The 24,008-nt window shown below is 37.8% G+C and overlaps 1 protein-coding gene across 2 annotated transcripts in view; it reads right to left on the bottom strand.

The window, feature by feature from the left end:
* The window catches only part of ACYP2 (acylphosphatase 2), a 189,852-nt gene that overhangs the window by 150,048 nt on the left and 15,796 nt on the right, over positions 1-24,008 (bottom strand). For both annotated transcript variants that reach the window (XM_043603384.1, XM_043603383.1), the window contains exons 2-3: positions 6,275-6,291; positions 4,759-4,868 (exon numbers count right to left, since the gene is read on the bottom strand). In XM_043603384.1, the coding sequence (XP_043459319.1) occupies positions 4,759-4,868; positions 6,275-6,277 (113 nt within the window). In that variant the 5' untranslated portion in view covers positions 6,278-6,291. The remainder of the gene's footprint in view (positions 1-4,758; positions 4,869-6,274; positions 6,292-24,008) is intronic.

Raw genomic sequence — 24,008 nt, 5'->3', positions numbered from 1 at the left:
AGCATGGGAAACAGAAATGGGAAAAATATTCCATACACAGTCATGAAAAGGGCAATAAAATATTGTTATGGAATGAATGTGTCCCCCCCACCCACCCAAATTCACATGTTGATGCCTAATCCCCAATGTGATGGTATTTGGAGGTGGGGCTTTGGGGAGATAGTTAGATCATGAGGATGAGGGCAGACACCTCATGAATGGGATTGGTGCCCTTATAACAAGAGACCAGAAAGCTGACTGGCTCTCTTTATGCCATATGAGGACGGAATGAGAAGTTGGTAATCTACAACCCAGCCGGGGGTCTCACCAGAATTCGACAATGCTGGCACTCTAATCTCAGACTTCCAGCCTTCAGAACTGTGAGAAATAAAGTTCTGTTGCTTATAAGCCACCCAGTCTACAGGACTTTGCTACAGTAGCCCAAACTAACACAAAGACTTAGGAATAAAGTCAGCAAGGAAAGCACAAAATCTTAATGATGATAGCCATAAAACCATACTGAAGGATAAATTTAAAAATCTGAGAAAATGAAAATGAAATATTCTTAGATGGGAAAATTTAATAACAATTCTCTTAATGTCATAAAAGTGTGGAATTAAAAAGCAAGTAAGGGGCGCCTGGGTGGCGCAGTCGGTTAAGCGTCCGACTTCAGCCAGGTCACGATCTCGCGGTCCGTGAGTTCGAGCCCCGCGTCAAGCTCTGGGCTGATGGCTCAGAGCCTGGAACCTGCTTCCTATTCTGTGTCTCCCTCTCTCTCTGCCCCTCCCCCGTTCATGCTCTGTCTCTCTCTGTCCCAAAAATAAATAAACGTTGAAAAAAAATTAAAAAAAAAAAAAAAAAGCAAGTAAAATATGGACTCCTAAAGAGAAAAGGAACATTAGGTAAAAGCTAAAAAAAAGTCTGAATAAACTATGAACTTTAGTTAATACTAATACATCACTACTGGTTCATTAATTGTAACATAAGTATCATACTAATATAAAATTTTAATGGGGGAAAGTGGGTGAGAAGTACATGGAAACTCTTGGTAGTATCTTCACAATTTTTCTGTAAATCTAAAACTTCTAAAAGATAAAGTTGGGGCGTTTTTAAGATTTTATTTTTAAGTAATCTCTACACCCAATGTGGGGTTCTCACATCCATGAGATCAAGAGTTGCATGCTCTACTGACTGAGTCAGCCAGGCACCCCTAAAGTTTATTTTAAAAAGCATATTTGTAAGACAAACAGGGAAGTTTAAAAAAAAAAAAAACTATAGTTTCAATTAAATGGATAAAAGTATCTTAAAGTTTAGAGAGAAAATAAATGCCCAAGAAAGCAAATAAATGAATAAAAAAAAATAGTGAAGGGAAATAACCTATAAAGCCAGTATAATTAAATCAATATGGAGTATTAGTCTAGGAATAGGTAAACAGATCTATTAAGTAAAGAGAACGGAACCCAGAATCCAGAAACAGAATCCAGTTTACATGTGATTTTAATACATGATAAAAATGTATTTCAACTTGATGGGGAAAGAGCGATTATTTAAAAATAGTGCTGGCACAACTGGCTGTTACATCATGGTAGAAAATAGTCCCCAGTCTCATATTCTAAATAAAAAACAAATTCCAGATGGAATAAATGCTTAACATAATAAATAAAGCATCATAAAGGTAGAAGGAAACCTAGGGAACAACATTTATGATCTGTTTCTTAACCAGAAAGAAAAGATAACTATATGTGAGTTTATAAAAATAAAAACAATTCGCGTCGCAAAAAAAAAAAAACTATCATAAATAAACAAAACTAATGAATAGGCAAAGGATAGAATTGGGAAAATACTTGCAAAAGAGATTACAGATAATGAGTTAGTAATCATTACCAATATACAAAGAGCTCTTAAACATTGGCAAGAGACAAGCAGCCCCACAGACAAATGGGTAAAGGATGTGAAAGGGAGTTAGTTCAGGAGAACAAACCCACATAGCCACAAGCATGAAGATGCTCAAAATAACCAGTAATTAGAGAAATGCAAATTACAGTGAAAAAATACCATATCACTCTACACCCAATCAGATCAAAGAAAAATTAGACAGCAATAATACCAATTGCCCACAGGATGAAGAGAAAAAAATGTAAATTGTTTACAGCTGTTTTGAAAAGCAGTCTGACAAATATTTTTAAAATTAATAGTACACAGATATGTCAACCAACAAACTGCACTTCTGGGAATCTATCTCCCAAAAATAAAATCACCAATAAAATGTTTATTATAGCATTGCTCTTATTGGAAAAAAAAAGAGAGAGAGAAACAAAATGAATTTTCAGAAATAAGGTAATAAAAAATGGTGCACTAACACTGTCAATTATTAAGCGGCCATTGAAAAGAATGAATTGAAGCTCTACCATCTGACTTGGACAGATTTTCTGGGATGTATTTTTGTTTTGCTTTGTTTTTTTTTTTAATTTTTTTTTAATGTTTATTTATTTTTGAGAGAAAGAGTGCAAGTGGGCGAGGGGCAGAAAGAAAGGGAGTCACAAAATCTGAAACAGGCTCCAGGCTCCAAGCTGTCAGCACAGAGCCTGACGTGGGGCTCGAACTTACAAACTGTGAGATCATGACCTGAGCTGAAGTCCAACACTTAACGGACCGAGCCACCCAGGTGTCCCTGTTTTGTTTTGTTTTTTAATTTCAGTATAATTGACATACGGTCTTAGGTGTACAATAGAGTGATTCATCAATTCTGTACATTACTCAGTGCTCATCATGAGTGTAATCTTAATCCCCTTCACCTATTCCACCCATCCCCTTACCCGCCTCCCCTCTGGTAACCATCTGTTTGTTCTTTATAGTTAAGAGTCTGGTTTTTGGTTTGTCTCTTTTTTCTTTGTTCATTTGTTTTGTTTCTTAAATTCCACACATGAGTGAAATCATATGGTATTTGTCTTTCTCTGACTTATTTGGCCTAGCATTATACTTTCTAGATCCATCCATGTTGTTGCAAATGGCAAGATTTCATTCTTTTTTATGGCTGAGTGATATTCCATTATATATACACCACACCCTCTTTATCCATTCATCTGTCAATGGACACTGGGGCTATTTCCATAATTTGGTTATTGTAAATAATGCTGCAATAAACACAAGGGTATATATATATATATATATATATATATATATATATATATATATATATATCTTTTTGAATTAGTGTTTTCATTTTCTTTGGGTAAATAGCCAGTAGTGGATCAGATGTATATGAGAAGGTGAATATGGAGACAAACATGGGAGGAAACCCACCCAGTTGCCAATATAGATTACTTGTAGAACTGAGAAGGAAAAGTGGGTGTGCAGGGGTTGAAAAGAAAAATTGGGTAGCATGTATGATATGATCATATTTATGTTAAGGATATTAATCAAAAATGGCTACAATGTGGATTAGGATATAACATGATAGGCATGAGAGTCAATCTTCCATGCAGCCTGCATTCTCAATACCTCATAGTCATTTGGCACTTTCTCATCCATTGAACTGTTTACAATAGAAGTCTCAGAATTTTTTCTTGTATGCTTGTGTGGCAATCCTACTGATAATTATTGTTTTTCATTAACTGTTAAAAGAATTTTATGAAACTAAAATTGTAGACCTCACTTTCCAAGTTGGGGTACAGTTTTACACAAAGTATGTACTTATGCATAAAGAAATTAGGAAAAATAAGGAGTCAGTGGTGATATATTTACTGATTGATGAATGTCTATAAAATGAAAAAACTAGTTACAGAAGAATATGCATCAAGTATTCTATTTCAGTAAAAACAACCAAACCCTAAATAAATTCTTAAATAGTTTTAAGTGAAAGAGAAAGCTTCAGAAAGTATTCACAAAGCCACAGGCACAGGTGCCATCAAGGGGAGGGAAGCAGAGGGGAATGGGGCAGATTACTAGCTTAATTTTTTTTTTAATCTCTCAGCATCTTACTACTTCACTTATTACAATAATCAAAAAAGTATTACCTTGAAATCTAAAAACATTAATGAGAACAAAAATAAATTGCAAACAATAAAATGAATTAAATTGGGTATGATAAGATCCATTGTGTAGATTAAACGAGAAAACCTATGTGAAGTGTTTAGCATATTGTCTAACATTGCAAATACTCAATAAATGTTAGCTCTTTTTTATTAGGAAAAAAAAGACAACAAAGAGTAGTGGAACTTACAAAAAAAGAAGGTTTTTGAATGTGACAGGGCACTTTTTTCTATGTTACTGAATCTGATCTCTTTTGGAATACAAGGATTCATTATCATAACCATATAGCTCACAGAATACACTTTCATCAACAGCAAAAATAAAATTACAATTACATAAATAATATACTTAATAAAAAGGAGAGAGCAGCCTTTTTGCCTTGAAGTCTACTTTAAGAACTTTAAGAACCATCCAAAGGCACTATGCTTCTTCACAACTACTTTGGATAAGAGATATGTGGGCCCAGGATGCTTCTCCCAGGTTAGAAGAGACAGAACTCAATTCAAATAGACTAGAGAGTGACACTATTGTTCTTTTTGAGGGCCTGCCCAAGTGGGAAATCCATTTCTACATGTACAAATTCCATTCCCAGATCTGAGGACATCCTTTCTAGTATGCCTAAAAACATGCGAGTTGAGTTATATCCACAAACTGAATTTGGTCCATCAATATTGTTCTTACTGTCCAATGAAGCATTAAAAAAAAGTTCATAAATTGCATAAGTGCATTATTAGTCTTGCTACTTACATGGAGTTGACTTTGTCTTCGGGGCCTTGCACTTGGCCTGTCACAGTCCCTTTGCTGGTATTCTTCACCCAGCCAACCACTCCTATTTTCCTAGCCTCATCTTCTGTGTACTGGTTTCAGGAGAAAATATGAGAAACAAAATCCAACATCAAAAACTGACTGACAATTTTCTTTCCTAAAATATAGTCTATGCCAAAAATTGTGTAGCTGACCTACAATCATACCTCTGTTCACAGGAATCCTCACTTAAGTGGTATTTTTTAGTAAATTCAACTTTCAGTAAAGACAAACACATTATAAAACAATAAACTGATAGTGGGAATTACTTCAGAAAACAGTTTCCGTGATGTGTTTTGGGATCCATAAAATTCAGTTGCATTGCCCCCATGCCTGCTAACAGTGAATTACATTGTCTGGTTCCAAAAGATGATCACTCTGAGATTTTCAATCACTGAGGAAAAATACGGAGTTATAATCAATACAAAGAATTCAATTAAAAGATTCTGATGTCTTCCATTGGCTGTGGACTTGCTACACACACGTTGTTAATTGTCTATAGATAAGTTTATTTCTCCTATTATTCTTAACAGTTTTTAAAAATTCCTTTTCTCAGTTCCAAATTCAGTTATGCTACCGGCAAATGAAAACCTAGCAACATTTTGATTTTGAACTATTGTAACTATATCATACTAAATTCTTCTAGATCTCATCTACCGGAAATTTTTAAAAATATGGTCTTCTGTTTGGAGGTCAGAGTGACCAAGAATCTATACACTCTACATCCCCAATTAAATGAAGCAATACAACCCAAGATGGTTATAGCCAGAATTTATGTTGGAGCCAGTTCTGAAAATAATAATGAAAAGTGAGAGAATCTGAACTGTGGGGGGAGGGGCTATCTCAAAACAAGGAGACTTTACTGGTTGGGAACATGTTAGAACCCTCAGAGGTTAAGAACAGACAGGTAATAAGCTAGTGACTGCCAGCTGAAATAGTAGGTAAAAACACATGCACATTTAACTTTTAGGAAAAGAGTATATTAACAAAATTAAAAAATGTAAAGCAATAAGAAGTCTTAACTTCTAAAAACCGAGAACCACTTTCTTATGCAACATGAGCATTTTTCATTTTGCAATTCAAGATACAGACATTTGCCTGGAGGGGGTTCTTCGATCCAGAACAAGGGGAAGATCCCATACTTTATATTCTATATACCTAACCAAAACATTTCATTTGATTATCCCAGTAGAAGTACTTTTGAAATTCATACAAAACATTAACTAAAAACGAGGCAGGCTGAAATGTTTTTAATAGACTACTTTTAAAAGACAGCTTTAATCAAAAACATCAAGCAGTAATTTGGAAGAAATACAAATACTTCATTTGCTGTCAAGGATGGAAAATAAGCAGTAGGCTAGCACTAAGTAGAAAACTGCTCTATGTCTGTGAATAGAAATAACAGTAGGGAGAAAATGGCAAAAAAAAAAAAAAATAGTGAACAGACTTACTGACTTACCATTCTGAAGCAAACACCTGTATTAAAAAAAGATGAAAAGAAATGTCAGTTTGTCTACCTTTAAAAAAAGGTATATATTTCCTGACTTAATTTTTATCTAGTCCATTAAATAGTAAGTAAATGAAATGAACAAAACCTTTTACGTCTGAACATATTCAGAAAGTATTTTTAAAAATCGTTCTCTTTTAAAATAAAAATGAAAAAGGAAGACTATTTTTGGAGAAAGATAGTAATATTCTGAAACCAAAGAATCATGAAATGCCACACTGCATACTCATTCCATTTCAAAAAAGTAAACAAAACAAACTACTGATCACAAGGACAGTTGAGTATATTTGGCATAAAATTTATCCATCCTCAGCTTTTAGAATTTCTTCTTTAAGTGCAAGGACTAAATTCAAGTTAGAATGTAATAAAAACATTTCTGTTTCCATTTTAATTCCACATTCTGGAAAGGCAAAACTACGGGGATGGGAAACTGATGAGCTGTTGCCAAGGGCTGAAGGAAGAAGGGGTGCTGTAATGGGGCAAGAAGGAACTTTCTGGGGTGAAGGCACTGCTCTGCATCTCATCTGTGGTGAGGGTTACAGATCTGTATGCATTTTTCAAAACTCATTCAACTGTACACTAAAAAGGGTGAATGCTACTGAATTTAAATTATGCCTCAACTGAAAAAAATATTTTTTAATACATTGGGAAATCATAAGCGATAGGTCAAACCAATATTCAAAGAGGCCATAAGATAGTGCTTCCACCTACAGCAACTGAGCCTGCTTTAAAAGAGATAGAAGGGATCAATGGCTTAGATAATCTTATGTATTTTGTAAGCAGATTTATAATAACAGGGGGCATCACTTGTTTCCTGACAATAGCATATTGTGGTATCAAATGAAAATGAGGAAAAGCATAGTAAAGCAATAAAGACAGGATACATCACAAATGGAATTTTTATAGGGCTATAAAACATAGTTTAAAAGATACATACAAAGTGAGGAGAAATGATGAGTGGCAAGTATTGATCTGAAGGGGAATCAGAAAGGCAATTTGTTAGATAGAGGGAGGGAAAGAGAGTAGCTTGCAGACATAAAAGGGACTGGCAGAACTTTCAAAGAGAAACTTGAGCTAAACCAGGCCATGTAGAAGAGAGGGACAAAACAGGACAGAAAACAGGCAGCACTGGTGAAAAGTGTGCAGTTGTTTTATCCTAAGCATGAGCAGATCCCAAAAAACGCTGACCAAGAAGACTTGAAGGTTTTGGTCCAGGCTGTATTGAGGATATTCCCCTGAGGTCCTTCTCAGTGAGCACCACCACCCCACCCCCCCACAATGTCAGCATTATGAAAAGAAAGCCAGGCAACTGAAATAACCAGAAATGGAAAACATCTGGCCCAGCTCTTTGCTATTCAAAGAGTATTCCAATGCCCTGCAGCGCCAGCAGAACCTGAGTTTTTTAGACAATCAAATCTCAGGCCCCTCCCCAGACCTACAGAAACAGAAGCTCTGCAGGTGGAGTCCAAGAATCTGGTTTTAACATGCTCTCCAGCTGATTCTCATGCCCACTAAAGTTTAGAACCGATGGTTGGCACTACCTCAAAGAAAGGCCTGGGAAAGGTTTGAAAAGGATTTTTATTTCCGATCAAGAATTGCATCATAAAGGGGAAAAGTCTCATAGGGTCCTGCAGATCAGATGCATTTCCCAGTGACGCTGTTCAAGTTCATGTTGGTAATAAATCATGACCTTGCATAGCAATGTTGCTTCACCTATCTTACAAGTCAGCAGCACTACATGAAAGAAGCTACAGACAATGAAAAGGCAAAAACACCTCCCCTGGTGTCAGAGCGTCCCAGGTCTCCTTAGACTGTCACTTAGCTAAATATCCAAAAACATGTCATTGCACTCCCTTTACAAATTATTTCTAGCCCCAAACTTCACTTAAGACTCACTAAAATAACAATAATAATAATAATAATAATAGTTCTGATTCAACTGTTTCTAGAAAAATGGGTAATGGTGTTTTCATGCCCTAGTCCAAATTATCGTAATCTCTCAACAGCCCCCTTAACTAGCCTCTGTGTTTCTAGTTCTGCTGTCCTACAGTCTAGTCTCTATAAAACAACTACGGTGATTGTCTTAAGTAAAGTCAAATCACTTTCATCCCCAGCTTAAAACCCTGTACTGACTCCCCATTACACTCAACATAAAAGGTATCCTGATTGCCACAGCCTGCAGACTCCCTCTGATGAGTCTGTCTACCTCTTATTTTAGGACTCCTCTCGTGGCACACTCCATTTCAGCCGAATTTGCCTCCTTTGTGCTCCTCAACATGCCAAACATATTCCTGCCTCACAGTCTTTGCATGTATCATTCCCTCTGCCTAAAATGCTCTTTCCTCTGATCTTCTCATTATTCAAGTCTCTGCACAGATATCATCTCCTTAGAAATATGTCCCCTGGCCAATTCACCTAAAACAGCAACGCACCCCATGTTTCCTGTATAGGCATAGTACTGATTACATATGACATTACAATGCATTTATTTGCTTTTTAAAAAATTTCCTGTCTTCACTGTAAGTTCTATTCTGTCTTGTTCACCACTGTGTTCCCAGAACCTAGACCAGGACTTGGCACATAGTTGTTGAATAAATGAATCAAAGACAAACCAGCTGATATATACTTAAGTGAAATATTTAACTCTCCTGTAATAATTTGCTATTAATATTGCAAATACACATATCAGCATATTGATTAGACTTTATTTCAAAGTGATGATAAATTTACTGCATTCCAGAGTTGAAAAGAATTTCAAGAATTCTGTGTTGATTCTAGCAGAACATTACCTTAAGGATAATACATAGCGCTGTGAAAATTAGTAATGGGAAATTTCACTAAAATGGATTCAGGAGGTTTCAGCAGAGGGAGCTCTCATGCCCTACCACTGGTAGTCATTTGCAGACCCAACAGGAAAGGAGAGACTTGACCTTACACTTACTGGACCATGCACGTGGATACTACTTTACTACTCCAGCCCAAGAAAGAAACATTTCCTCAGCACCACCCCTGTCCCATCCAGGGCAACAGCTCAGCCAATGAGAAGCACCATATTTGTAGCTCCCAGTTTACGTTAGTGGACTTTCTGTTTAACAGCTTTCCCAACGTACCTGTTTTCTCCTTAAAAAAATCATGTGTTCCTTTGTTGCCCAGGCTCATCTAAGGTTGTGACCCAGCTTGTTTGTCCTGACTTATAATTCTCTTTTATTCCCAAATAAATCCATTTTTGCTGGCAAAATAACTGGCAGTTTTAAAGTTAACATTACCTGTATACATACATAGTATATATGATACAAAGGATAGTGAGAAGCCACTAGATAATGCCTAGGTTGACCAAAAAAAAAAAACAAAAAACAAAAAACAAAACAAAACAAAAAAAACAACGAATACAACCACAAGAATGGAAAAGAAAGAAAATCGGTCATCTTATAGAACTTAGAGGAGCAAGATCTGGTGGTGATTTTTTTTATATTTCTATTTTTTAAAAATTTCCTTAATGTTTATTTATTTTTGAGAGAGAGAGAGCGCGTACGTGCGCGTGCAGGAGGTGGGGAGGGGCAGAGAAAGAGGGAGACACAGAATCTGAAGCAGGCTCCGGGCTCTGAGCTGTCAGCACAGAGCCCGACAGGGGCTCAAACCCAAGAGCTGTGAGATCATGACCTGAGCCGAAGTCAAACCCTTAGCCAACTGAGCCATCTAGGTGCACTGCTGGTAGTATTTTTAACTGTGAGTGATAAGGGCACACACATATTTATTGAACAAATCCTAAAATGCTAGAACTAAAGAACTGCCATTTAAGTGTAAGAGACGTAACTTTAGGCTAAGTTCATATTGCTTCACAAACTGGGTCAAAAATGGAAGTGTTGCCCATTACTTTAGGCAGTGACAGATGGACAAAAAAAAAATCATAAGACTGAAATAAATCTTTCATGTGTGAAAGATTTAATGTGTACTTAACAGAAATTTAGCTTGTCTTGGTTTCTGATCTAATGTTTTGAGGTTGAAACCATGGAGATCAACGACTCTGTAATATGTCCTTCTGTGTCCCTACTTGGGAAAGAATACAGAATGTAATAATTATTCGGTTAAATTTATTTAATATATGAACATCTGTGGCAGACACTGCCAGCTGCCTACACAAAATCCATCTTTCTCTTCTACCTTTCTAACAGACTCTGATTTTACTTGGGGCAGCAACATGCCTTTCTGTATTTCCCATCTTCCTTGAAAGAGGAGTGGCCCTGAGATGTGAGACAGATTGATGCTTGAGGATTTCAGGAAAGCCCATTGACAGGACTGACTCAGCCAGGGGTTTTGCCCGTATAGCCTTTCCTCTCTATTCCTGACTGTAGAATGAATATCATGATGGAGATATAGCAGCCTTCTTGAAACCATGAGGGAAAGGACAAGGACATTATAGTGGCCTTGACCCTGACCTGGCCCCTGAGGGAAGGGACAGGTGAGGAATGGGGAACTACTGATAAAGGGAATTGTGAGAGAGGAACCCTTTTTTGGGGTGGCAGAAGTGTTCTGGAACTAGATAGTGGTGATGGGTACAAAAATATTCAGACTATTGGAAAAATCACTGTATATTTAGTATGCTATGAACACTTTAAAAGGGTGAATTTAATATTATGTGAATTATATCTCAATCTGTCTCTATCCGTAGAACAAGGGCAGTCATTCTCCAACTCTGGTCACCATACAACATCCCTGACTCTTCCTATCACTCCACAACAAAACGCTCTGGGGAACAGATCATCTTGACATACTGCAGCCAGAACTCTGGTTGAGCTCTCTCTAGATTTGATGACCTATGTCTAGAGGAGAAAGCTTCTTCACCCCTGTAATAGCTCCTTCTTTGAGAAGGAATATCTATTAGTGTGACACTCCTGACCATTCTACCCTGTCCCTACTCCTCACACACAGACTTATCTAAGTGTTACGTTTGGAAGAAGAAACAAGCATTGCCCAGGTGCTTTCTCTTCTTCCTTCTCTGGGGAGTACATTACGCTTGGGGATCATCACTTCTGCTTTGCTTGTCAGGGGAGCCCTGCCTATGCCTAGGTGAGTGTGTTTAATTCTGCAGGAGAGATTATTACAAAGTCCACCTACCTGAAGATTTCTGCTTTACTCTCTTATTTGTCAACAACTCACATAATGAAGAGAGGTGTTATCCAATGGGCCCCTTAACAATAACCGTCCTTTTAAAGGCTTACAAGGAATGTGCATCAAGAGGTGGCAGGACATCCAACCCATTAACTTTGTGAAGCAGTGAACCATGCGAGAATTAACCATTCAAACCTCCATAATCCACTTTGAATTTCCTCAGAATCTTTCTGAGTCCTGATCCCTGGTTTGAAGCACGCTGTGCAACAGAGGGAGGTCCATAAAGAAAGAAAAAGCCAATGTGGAGATAGATTTTCTGCAGTTTTACAGCACTAGCTGGAACACAGCACTCTTGGGACAGGGCCTGTGTTGGAAGAGACGCTTCTATGGGCTCCCATGGCCTCTCTGCACCCCTTCCACCTCACTTGTTAAAGAGAAGGGAAGCTGATATGACACATGCAGCATTTTTTTGTTGTTGTTTTGTTTTGTTTTGTTACAGACACACTGCTCTGGAAACTGGGACAGACATCAGCCCCTTTGGTTATGAAAGACTCCAAACACAATATGCTGCTGAGTCGAGGCTCGATTGGCTGTAATGATGGTGGAAAGATGTGTCAGTGAGAAACTCTGAGGTGAACATTTGCAAAGTGAATCTTACTTTAAACTCACAAAGACACACTGCTATTTAAAGAAACCATGATGAATTTTAAGCATCAGCATCCTTTCATGTAAAATCAAATTTTCATATTGTAACGTACCCCTTCATCCTGGGATCTGACTGCATGTGTCAATTTTAAATGCAGGAAGTCATCCAGTCACTACCTTACAAAGCAGCCCTTACTGATGTTAAACATCTTTATTTTTCAGAAAGACCTTCCTTTAACCTTTCACCTTCCATCCAGGGTTTGCCCCCTGGAGCCACACACCATGGCATCTTTCACATTGTTGAAATAGCTGTCACACTATCGTTTCTTCTCCAGGCCAACTATCCCCAAGGACTTTAATTTAATTGAAGACACTTTTGAAGTCCTGGCCATAAGCACAGCCATAGGGGCTATAAAAACAAGCCACCAGCTTGACCTTGAAAATACTATCCTTTTTGATTAGTGAGAGGCACAGATATGTGTACACAAATAAGTGTAGTTGGAAGCAGAATGGATTAAAGAGAAGTAAAAACAAGAAGTAGAACGGGACTATAAATGAAATGCTATAGGAAGAAAGATGAGCAAGGGAATTAGACTTAACCATATTTATGTTTCTTGGCTTTAGGGACTCAAATTTTCAACCTCTAGGACACAACTTCTTCCTGTCTACATAAGGAAAAATGTGTACATCCAAATCATGTGGTGTCTGGCAAAACTATGTAATAAATCATTCCAATTTTTATGTTAAGCAATCTTAAAGAAAATTACGTATTTCTGTAGTTATATAAGCTACTCCTATTCTAAATCTGAGTTAATATTGTCAAAAATAAACTGTTGAACTTCTAAAGCACAGGTAAACCAACAGATTGCCACAATCCATTTCTACGACTGTCATTAGTGTTCACCAAAGAGCTGGTAAAGCCTCTATACACAGCTTAATCAATTTCCCTCCCAAGTTTTCAGATTATGTTACAGTTTCAGATATAACTGTAATTAAAGATTAATAGCAACATTTTAAACCATGCCATAGTTACAAATGCTCTAAAAACACAGGTTAGTCCCCTCCCCTATCCCTGCTTCCATAGCCCCCACTGCAACAGAAATTGGTGGCAAAAAAAAAAAAAAGAGCTTCTTGAGAACATGGAGATTAAAAAGTAGAGGATGGGAAGGGAGCAGGGAAAAGTAGCTTAACAGTGGAGAAACCTGACAAACACTTATCTCAGCCAGGTGATGGAGGCTGAGATACATACATAAATAGTAGGCACCCTTGATATGGTGTGATGAGAATTGCACTTGACCTCTGGTCTTCCACTCATCCATAACCCCAGTCTTATTATGAGAAAAATACCAGACACATTGTACGGGGGAGCTCCCTACAAAGTACCTAACCCCAAAGTACACCTCAAGACTGCCAAAATCACTGAAAACAAGGCAAGTCTATGAAACTGTCAAAGCTTAAAGAAATCTATGGAGACAAGATAACTAAATGTAAAATGATATCCTGGATGAATCCTGGAAGAGAAAGAAGACGTTAGGTAAAAACTTTAAAAATCTGAAGAAAATATAGGCTTTAGTTAATAATGATGTACCAATATTGGTTCACCAGTTGTGACAAATGTACCATACTAATATAAGATGTTAATTAAAGAAACTGAGGAGCACCTAGGTGACTCAGTTGGTTAAGTGCCCAACTTTGGCTCAGGACATGATCTCACAATTCGTGAGTTTGAGGCCACATCATGCTCGCTGCTGTCAGCATCAAGCCTGCTTTGGATCCTCTGTCTCCCTCTCTCTGCCCTTCCTTGTGCAGTCTCTGTCTCTCTCTCTCTCTCTTTCTCTCTCAAAAATAAATAAACAGGGGCACCTGGGTGGCTCAGTGATTGGGCGTCCAACTTCAGCTCAGGTAATGATCTCGTGGTCTGTGGGTTCAGGCCCCACGTCAGTCTCTGTGCTGACAGCTCAGAGCCTGAAGCCTGCTTCGGATTCTGTGTCTTCCTCTCTCTCTGATCCTCCCCCGTTCATGGTCTGTCTCTCTCTGTCTCAAAAATAAATAAACGTTTAAAAAAATTATAAATAAATAAACAAACAAACAAACAAGCATTTGAGGGGCCAAGATGGCAGAGCAGCATGGAAGCTTTTTTTTGGCCTCTCTTGTCCCTGAAATGCAGCTAGATCAAAACTAAACCATCTTTCACACCTAGAAAACTGATTTGAGGATTGACACAACAATCTGTACAAATGGAACCACAGAACTTGGCAGATATGTGGTGTGAAGAGGTGAACTGGGGGAGAGAGCAGCCACGGAGGGTAGGGCGCTGTTTTTGCTTGCAGAAAGAGGACAGAGACAGTGGGAGAGCACAGGAAAAGCATTCCCTCTCAAAGCAGCTGGAGAGAAAGAGAAAGAGTGGAAACAACAGCAAGAGACTGAACAAGAAAGGGAGAAAGGAAAAAGAGGGTTTAAATGCCTTTAAGACTCTATAAACAGGGGAGCACAGAGTCTGAAACTCTGCAGCTCACTACCTGGTGGAGCTCCAGTGGGAAGGGCAAATCCCCAGGAGCAGACAGTGAGGTCCTCAGAGTCCTCAGGGCCCAAGGGGAGAGGCGGTTCCCCCACTGGGAGGACATTTGGTAGAGGCTGTGGGGCCTCCCCACAGGCAAAGTTCTCAGTGGACCCTGGAGAACAGCCATGTTCACTGGTGTTGGAACAAGGACATTAAGGGTGAAGCCTGGTGCCAGATGTGTGTTGTGATTTACCATAATCCCTGAAAATGCTGCTGCTGCACGATCATGTGAACTTTTTCTGGGGCACACTGGCACCCAGCTTCAGTCTCTGAGCATCTACAGCAGCATGGTCTCACAAATGTACCAGAGGGCAGGCTGGGACACAGCCATTGCTAAGCAAGACCCTTCCCCAGGGGGTCTGAGAAGGTCAAAGGTGCAGTGCCCTCAGAAGTGAGGAGTTGGGAAACACAGCCCCATCTGAGATAAAACTTTGGAATGAGGTACCACCTGGCAGGCTGATGGCTTGGTAAAGGACAATGTAGAAGCAGGGAGTGGACAGAAGCTGGAGACAAAGGAAGGGTGCTTGATTGACAGCCCCTGAGAGCACAGAGTTCTGATACTAGAGACTGAGTAGCTGGGTGACACCATTTTCACCCCTCCTGTGCATGCGTGTGCATGCCTACATGGGCCACAATGATCCACCCCAGTAAACTAAGCAGTGCCATCTAGTGGGGAATGGAGCCATTATACCAAGCCCCATATAACTGGGCCAACTGCACTCTAGGGAACACCACAAGTCTCTCCACCTGCTTAGTTTACAGACTATAAAGGGCTTCATAGCTTGACTTCTAGGGGAAACTGGGTATAATTTCAATCATATTTCATTCTGTTTGCTGGTTCATCTATTCAGTTTTTTTCTTTTCTTATTCTTGAATAAAGAGAAAAATTTTATTTTTATTTTGTTTTTATAAAAAAGATTTTTAATTTTTTCTACTATATTTTTTACTTCTTTGTAAATTTTTTAAATTCTATTTTACTTTCATCACTTCATTTTATTCTATATTGTTGTATTCATTTCTTTTATTTTCAAATGTTTTCCTTTTTTTCCTCTTCTTTTCTTTCTCATTTTTTCCTATGAAGCTTCTTTCAACAACCAGACCAAAACACACCTAAAATCTAGCATCCATTATTCGATTTTTTTGTGTGCTGTTTTTAGTTTCTTAATTTTCATTTTTTTTCTTTCATTAATTCTTTCTCTTCCTTCAAAATGAAGAAACAAAGGAATTCACCCAAAAGAAAGAACAGGAAGAAGTGACAGCCAGGGACTTAATCAACACAGATACAAGCAAAATGTCTGAACCAGAATTTAGAATCACGGTAATAAGAATAATAGCTGGGGGGCAGAGGGGGGCATCTGGGTGGCTCAGTCGGTTAAGCATCTGACTTTGGCTCAGGTCATGATCTCACGGTTCTTGAGTTTGAGCCCCACATTGGGCTCTATGCTGACAGCTCAGAGCCTGGAGTCTGTTTCAGATTCTGTATCTCCCTCTCTCTCTGCCCCTCCCCCGCTCACACACACACACACACACACACTCTCTCTCTCTCTCTCTCTCTCTCTCTCTCTCAAAAATAAATAAATAAATAAACATTAATAAAATTTTTAAAAATAATAATAGCTGGGGTTGAAAAAAAAGCATAGAATCCCTTTCTGTGGAGATAAAAGAAATAAAATCTAGTCAGGATGAAATTAAAAATGCTATCACTGAGATGCAATCTTGAATGGATGCCATGGTGGCAAGGATGGATAAAGGAGAGCAGCGAATCTGTGATAGAGAAAACAAACTTATGGAGAATAATGAAGCAGAAAAAAAGAGGCAAAGTAAGGCAAAAAAGCATGATATAAGAATTAGAGAACTCAGTGACTCATTAAAAAGGAATAACATCCTAATCATAGGGGTCCCAGAAGAGGAAGAGAGAAAAAGGAGTAGAAGGTTTATGTGAACAAATCATAGTGGAAAACTTTCCTAACCTGGGGAAAGACATGAACATCAAAACCCAGGAAGCACAAAGAACTCCCATTAGATTCAACAAAAAACAACCATCAAAAAGGCATATCATAGTCATATTCACAAAATACTCAGGCAAGGAAAGAATCATGAAAGCAGCAAGGGAAAAAAAAAGTCCTTAACCTACAAGGGAAGACAGATCAAGTTTGAAGCAGACCTATCCACAGAAATTTGGCAGGCCAGAAGGGAGTGTCAGGATATATCCAACGTGCTGAATCAGAAAAATATGCAGCCAAGAATTCTTTATCCACCAAGGCTATCATGCAAAATAGGAGAGACAAAGAGTTTCCCAGACAAACAAAAACTAAAGGAGTTCGTGACCACTAAACCGGCCCAGCAAGCATTTTAAGGAGGGACCTCTGAAGGGAGAAAAGATGGGGAAAAAAAAAGACCAAAAGCAACAAACACTAGAAAGGACCAGAGACCACAACCAGAAACTCCAACTCTACAGGGAACATCATGGCAATAAATTCATATCTTTCAGTACTCACTCTAAACATCAATGGACTAAACACTCCAATCAAAAGACACAGGGTAACAGAATAGATAAGAAAACAAGATCCATCTATATGCTGTTTACAAGAGACCCATTTTACACCTACAGATACATGCAGATTGAAAGTAAGGAGATGGAGAACCATCTATGATGCTAATGGCCACCAAAAGAAACCTGAAGTAGCCATACTTATATCAGACAATCTAGATTTTAAAATAAAGACTGTAACAAGAGAGGAAGAAGGTCATTATATCATAATTAAGGGGTCTATCCACCAAGATCTAATAGTTGTAAACATTTACGCCCCCAACATGGAAGAACCCAACTAATCACAAACATACAGAAACTTTTTGATGATAATACCATAATAGTAGGGGACTTCAACACCCCACTTACAGTAATGGACAGATCATCTAAACAGAAAATCAACAAGGAAACAATGGCTTTGAATTACACACTGTACCAGATGAACTTAACAGATATATTCAGGACATTTCACCCTAAAGCAGAATACACATTCATCTTGAGTGCACAAGGAACATTCTCCAGAATAGATCACGTATTGGGGCACAAATCAGCCCTCAACAAGCACAAAAAGATCAAGATCATACCGTGCATATTTTCAGACTACAACACTATGAAACTCGAAATCAACCACACAAAAAAAATTTGGAAAGACAACAAATACTTGAAGACTAAAGAACATTCTGCTAAAGAATGAATGGGCTAACCAAGAAGATAAAGAGAAAATTAAAAAGTACAAGGAAGCCAATGAAAATGATAACACCACAGCCCAAAACCTCAGGAACACAGCAAAGGTGGCCAAAAGAGGGAAGTATACAGCAATCCAGGCTTTCCTAAAGAAGGAAGAAAGGTGTCAGATACACAACCTAATCTTACATCTTAAAGAGCTGGAAAAAGAACAGCAAATAAGACCCAAAACCATCAAAAGATGGGAAATAAGAAAGAATAAAACAAAAATCAATGCTATCGACACCAAAATAAAAACAGTAGAATGGATCAATGAAACCAGGAGCTGTTTCTTTGAAAAAATTAACAAAATTGATAACTTAGATAGTTTGATCAAAAAGAAAAAGGAAAGGACCCAAATAAATAAAATCAAGAATGAAACAGGAGGGGCACCTGGGTGGCTCAGTCGGGTAAGCATCCGACTTCAGTTCAGGTCATGATCTCATGGTCTGTGAGTTCAAGCCCCACGTCAGGCTCTATGCTGAAGGCTTGGAGCCTACTTCCAATTCTGTGTCTCCCTCTCTCTGCCCCTCACCCACTCACACCTCTGTCTCTCTCATTCTCTCAAAAGTAAATAAACATTAAAATATTTTTAATAAATAAATAATGAAAGAGAGATCATAACCAACACAGCAGAAATACAACCAATAATATGAGAATATTGTAAGCAATTATACACCAATAAATTGGGCAATCTGGAAGAAATGGACAAATTCCTAGAAACATATACACTACCAAAACTTAAACAAGAAGAAATAGAAAATTTGAACAGACCCATAACCAGTAAATAAATAGAATTAATAACCAAATATCTCCCAAAAAATAAGAGTCCAGGGCCAGATGGCTTTCCAGGGAAATTCTACCAAACATTTAAAGAAAAGTTAACACCTATTCTTTTGAAGCTGTTCCAAAAAATAGAAATGGAAGGAAAACTTCCAAACTCATTCATAAGCCAACTTCATAAGCCAGCATTACCTTGATTCTAAGACCAGACAAAGACCCCACTACAAAGCAGAACTATATACCAATTTTCCTGATGAACATGGATGCAAAAATCCTCAACAAGATACTAGCCAACTGGATCCAATAAGACATTAAAAGAATTACACACCACGACCAAGTGGGATTTATACCTGGGATGCAGGGCTGGTTCAATATCCACAAAACAATAATGTGATACATCACATCAATAAAAGAAAGGACAAGAACCATATGATCCTCTCAATAGATGCAGAGAGAGCATTTGACAAAATATAGCATCTTTCTTGATAAAAACCCTCAAGAAAGTAGTGATAGAAGAATCATACCTCAAGATGATAAAAGCCATATATGAAAGACCCACTACTAATATCATCTTCAATGGGGAAAACTGAAAGCTTTCCCCCTAAGGTCAGGAACACGACAGGGATGTCCACTGTCACCACTGTTATTCAACATAGTATTGGAAGTCCTAGCCTCAAAAATCAGATAACACAAGAAATAAAAGGCAACCAAATTGGCAAGGAGGAAGTCAAACTTTCACTCTTCACAGATGACATGAAACTCTATATGGAAAACCCTAAAATTCCACCAAAAAACTGCTCGAACTGATTCATGAATTCACCAAAGTCATAGGATATAAAATCAATGTACAGAAATAGGTTGCATTCCTATACACCAATAATGAAGCAACAGAAAGAGAAATCAAGGAATTGATCCCATTTACCATTGCACCAAAAATCATAAAATACCTAAGAATAAACTTATCCAAAGAGGTGGAAAATCTATACACTGAAAACTATGGAAAGTTTATGAAAGAAATTGAAGAAGATATTAAAAAAATGGAAAAACATTCCATGCTCATGGATTGAAAGAACAAATATTATTAAAACAATACTACCCAAAGCAATCTACATATTCAATGCAATCCCTATCAAAATAATACCAGCATTCTTCAGAGAGCTAGAATAAACAATCCTAAAATTTGTATGGAACCAGAAAACACCATGAATAGCCAAGAACCTTGAGAAAGAAATACAAGCTGGAGGCATCACAATCCCAAACTTGAAGATGTAATACAAAGCTGTAATCATCAAGACAGTATGGTACTGGCACAAAAACAGACACTCAGATCAATAGAACAGAATAGAGAACCCAGAAAAGGACCCACAAATATATGGCCAACTAATCTTTGACAAAGCAGGAAAGAATATCCAATGGAATAAAGATAGTCTCTTCAGTAAGTGGTGCTGGAAAACTGGACAGCAACATGCAGAAAAGTAAACCTGAATCACTTTCTTACACCATACACAAAAATAAACTCAAAATGGATGAAAGACCTCAATGTAAGACAGGAAGCCCAAAATCCTAGAGAAGAAAGCAGACAAAAACCTCTTTGACCTCAGATGCAGCAACTTCTTACTCAACAAGTCTCCAGAGGCAAGGGAAACAAAAGCAAAAATGAACTATTGGGACCTCATCAAAAGACAAAGCTTCTGCACAGTGAAGGAAACAATCAGCAAAACTAAAAGGCAACCAACGCAATGGGAGAAGACAATCAATCTTCTGACTTATCTGACATATCAGATAAAGGGTTAGTATCCAAAATCTATAAAGAATTTATCAAACTCAACACCCAGAAAACAAATAATCCAGTGAAGAAATGGGCAAAAGACATGAATAGACACTTCTCCAAAGAAGACATCCAGATGGCCACTGACACATGAAAAAAATGCTCAATATCACTCATCGGCAGGCAAATACAAATCAAAATCAGAATGAGATACCATCTCACACCTGTCAGAACAGCTAACATTAACAACTCAGGCAACAACAGATGTTGGCGAGGATGTGAGAAAGAGGATCTCTTTTGCATTGTTGGTGGCAATGCAAGCTGGTGCAGCCACTCTGAAAAACAGTATGGAGGTTCCTCAAAAAACTAAAAATAGAACTACCCTACACCCAGGAATTGCACTACTAGGTATTTATCCAAGGAATACAGGTGTGCCGTTTCAAATGTTGACAGCAGTGCTATTGACAATAGTATGTAAAGAGCCCAAATGTCCATCAAAAGATGAACGGATAAAGAAGACGTGGGATGTGTGTGTGTGTGTGTGTGTGTGTGCGTGCACACACATATTTACACATGCACGTGCTCACACACACACACTGGAATATTACTCGGCAATCAAAAAGAATGAAAACTTGCCATTTGCAACTGCATGGATGGAACTAGAGGGTATTATGCTAAGTGAAATTAGTCAGAGAAAGACAAATATTATGACTTCACTCATATGTGGAATTTAAGATACAAAACAGATGAACCTAAGGGACAAGAAGCAAAAATAATATAAAAACAGGGAGGGTGACAAAACATAAGAGACTCTTAAATACAGAGAACAAACTGATGGTTGCTGTAAGGCTTGTGGGTGGAGAGATGGGTTAAATGGGTAAGGAGCATTAGGGAGGACATTTGCAGGGATGAGCACTGGGTATTATACATAGGGGATGGATCACTGGAATCTACTCCTGAAATCATTATTGCACTATATGCTAACTAACTTGGATGTAAATTAAAAATAAAAAATAACAATAAATTTAAAAATTAAAATTTTTAAAATTTAAAAATTAATAAAATAAATAAATAATAAATAAACATTTTAGAAAGGAAGGAACAAAGGAAGGAAGTAACTGAATCCCTATAGTATCTTCTAACTTATCTATAAATTTCAAACTATTCTAAAACAAAAGATTTATTTTTAAAAAAGGTAGAGGAAGAGAAGCAGCAATGGAAAGCAACAGCACCCAAAGGCTCTATATGTAGACTTTGCAGATCCACCTGAGAAGTGAATCCACTATTGGTAATAATATCTCTATGAGTGTATTTTCCTGAATTTCAAACAACCAAGTTATAAACTAATTCTTAGAATATGATGTTTGTAAATTTTGCTGTATTTGAGAATAAGGCAGAACACCTTTGACCTCTAGAATGTTTTGACTGCCTTTTGTCACCAAGTTAAATTCAAACATTTTTTTTATTGTTTATTTATTTTGAGAGAGAGATAGTGTGGGGGAGGAGCAGAGAGAGAAAGAGAGAGAGGGAGAGAGACAGAGAATTACAGGCACTGACAGCCTAGAGCCCGATGCACGGCTCAAACCCATCAACCACAACCGAAATCAACCACCTGAGCCGAAATCAAGAGTTGGACACTTAAACAACTGAGCCACCCAGGTGCTCCTTAAATTCAAACATTCTGAACAGGCATATAACAAACCTTGATTTTGGTTGGAAAATATTTTCTGTCCATAAACTCCATTAAGCCAGTTTAATTCATTGATCAATTTTCCATCAGGACAGGATAATTAAATCATTTTCCATATTTTCCATATTCATTTTGATATCATTGAAACCATCTTTATTGGGAATATTTTCCATTTAAGTATTTTACTGACAATTTTATTTATCAATCTAAATTGTGTCCATATAAAATGTTCCCAATCGTTGCTTCTTCCATTGTAAATTTATTTTTATAGCTATTATTTCCAGCAAGTCAGCTTTCACTAAGATTTTATTATTCCATACTTTTAAATTAAAATTTAATCTTAAAATGTTTCCTCTAGGGGCACCTGGGTGGCTCAGTTGGTTAAGTGTCCGACTTCAGCTCAGGTCATGATCTTGCAGTCTGTGAGTTCAAGCTTCGTGTCGGGCTCTGTGCTGACAGCTCAGAGCCTGGAGCCTGCCTCAGATTCTGTGTCTCCCTCTCACTCTGCCCCTCCCCTGCTCACACTCTGTCTCTCTCTCTCTCTCTCAAAAATAAATAAACATTTAAAAAAATAATAAAATGTTTCCTCTAATTATCCATTTTATATTAAAATTAAATTTTGTTTTTATTATTATCAATAATTTCTATATAAGCATTATGACTTAGACAAAAGGCTAATGGTTTGTATTTATTTCTTACATAATCTGTAAGAAAACTGTGGGTTTTGTGAGACAAAGATATAGACTAATATAAAGAAATAGTGGCAGTTTCACCAAGCAACAGAGACAGAGTCAAACATCTGACTGTTTATGGACCAGGTCAAACTTCCTTGGAGCCAAAAGTCCTCAGGGTCATAAGCCATAAAAATGTCCTCAGGTCATCCAGACTGGTCCAAATGGCTGAGTCTAAATGTCCTGTATCAGTATATATATGTGTGTGTGTTTGGTGCATAAGTTAGGAAGAGGCAAAATAAAGGTGGAAAAGGTATTGAAAGGAGAATCAATGAGTTATAGTGATTAAGAGCATGGGCTTGGGTATCAGAATGTCAAGGTACAAATCCTATCACCACTACTTAATTTGCTCTGTAACCTGAGAAAGTTACTTCTCTATGCCTCAATTTTTCTACCTGATACATGAGGAAAATGTTGAGGTCACAGGGTTGAGGATTAAATGAGATAATATATGTAAAATATTGAGTACAGAACTTGGCACATCCTAGGTTCCAGCAAATGTCAGTGTACATGTGTGCAAATATCTGACTCTGAATTTGTCACATATACTATGCTTTGATAAACCGGGGCGCCTGGGTGGCGCAGTCGGTTGAGCGTCCGACTTCAGCCAGGTCACGATCTCGCGGTCCAGGAGTTCGAGCCCCGCGTCAGGCTCTGGGCTGATGGCTCAGAGCCTGGAGCCTGTTTCTGATTCTGTGTCTCCCTCTCTCTCTGCCCCTACCACGTTCATGCTCTGTCTCTCTCTGTCCCAAAAATAAAATAAACGTTGATACACCAATAGTATGCATGTACTCTTCCATTTAACATACCACAAACTATAGGAGTTAGCCCTAGAGATGATTTTTTAAACCCCACCCTTCATGTGTAGTTGATCTTTACATGCCATATATAATTGATCATTATATACCACATAACCACCACATACACAAAAGTACAATTATATTGCTAAAATCAAGAGAAATACATTATGCATTAACACAAAACACTGCATAATGGAAACATGCAGGTTTTAGAATTTGAGAAATGCAGGATCAACTCCCATTTATCAACTCAGGACTTGTCTAAGTTAGTGAACCTCTCTGTATCTGTTTTCTCACTGTGCAAACGGGAATAAGACATATTTCTCACAAAACTGTGATAAGGATTA

The sequence above is a fragment of the Prionailurus bengalensis genome, chromosome A3 (assembly GCF_016509475.1).
Source record: "Prionailurus bengalensis isolate Pbe53 chromosome A3, Fcat_Pben_1.1_paternal_pri, whole genome shotgun sequence".
Lineage (NCBI taxonomy): Eukaryota > Metazoa > Chordata > Mammalia > Carnivora > Felidae > Prionailurus > Prionailurus bengalensis.
This window is presented reverse-complemented; position numbering and strand designations above follow the sequence as displayed.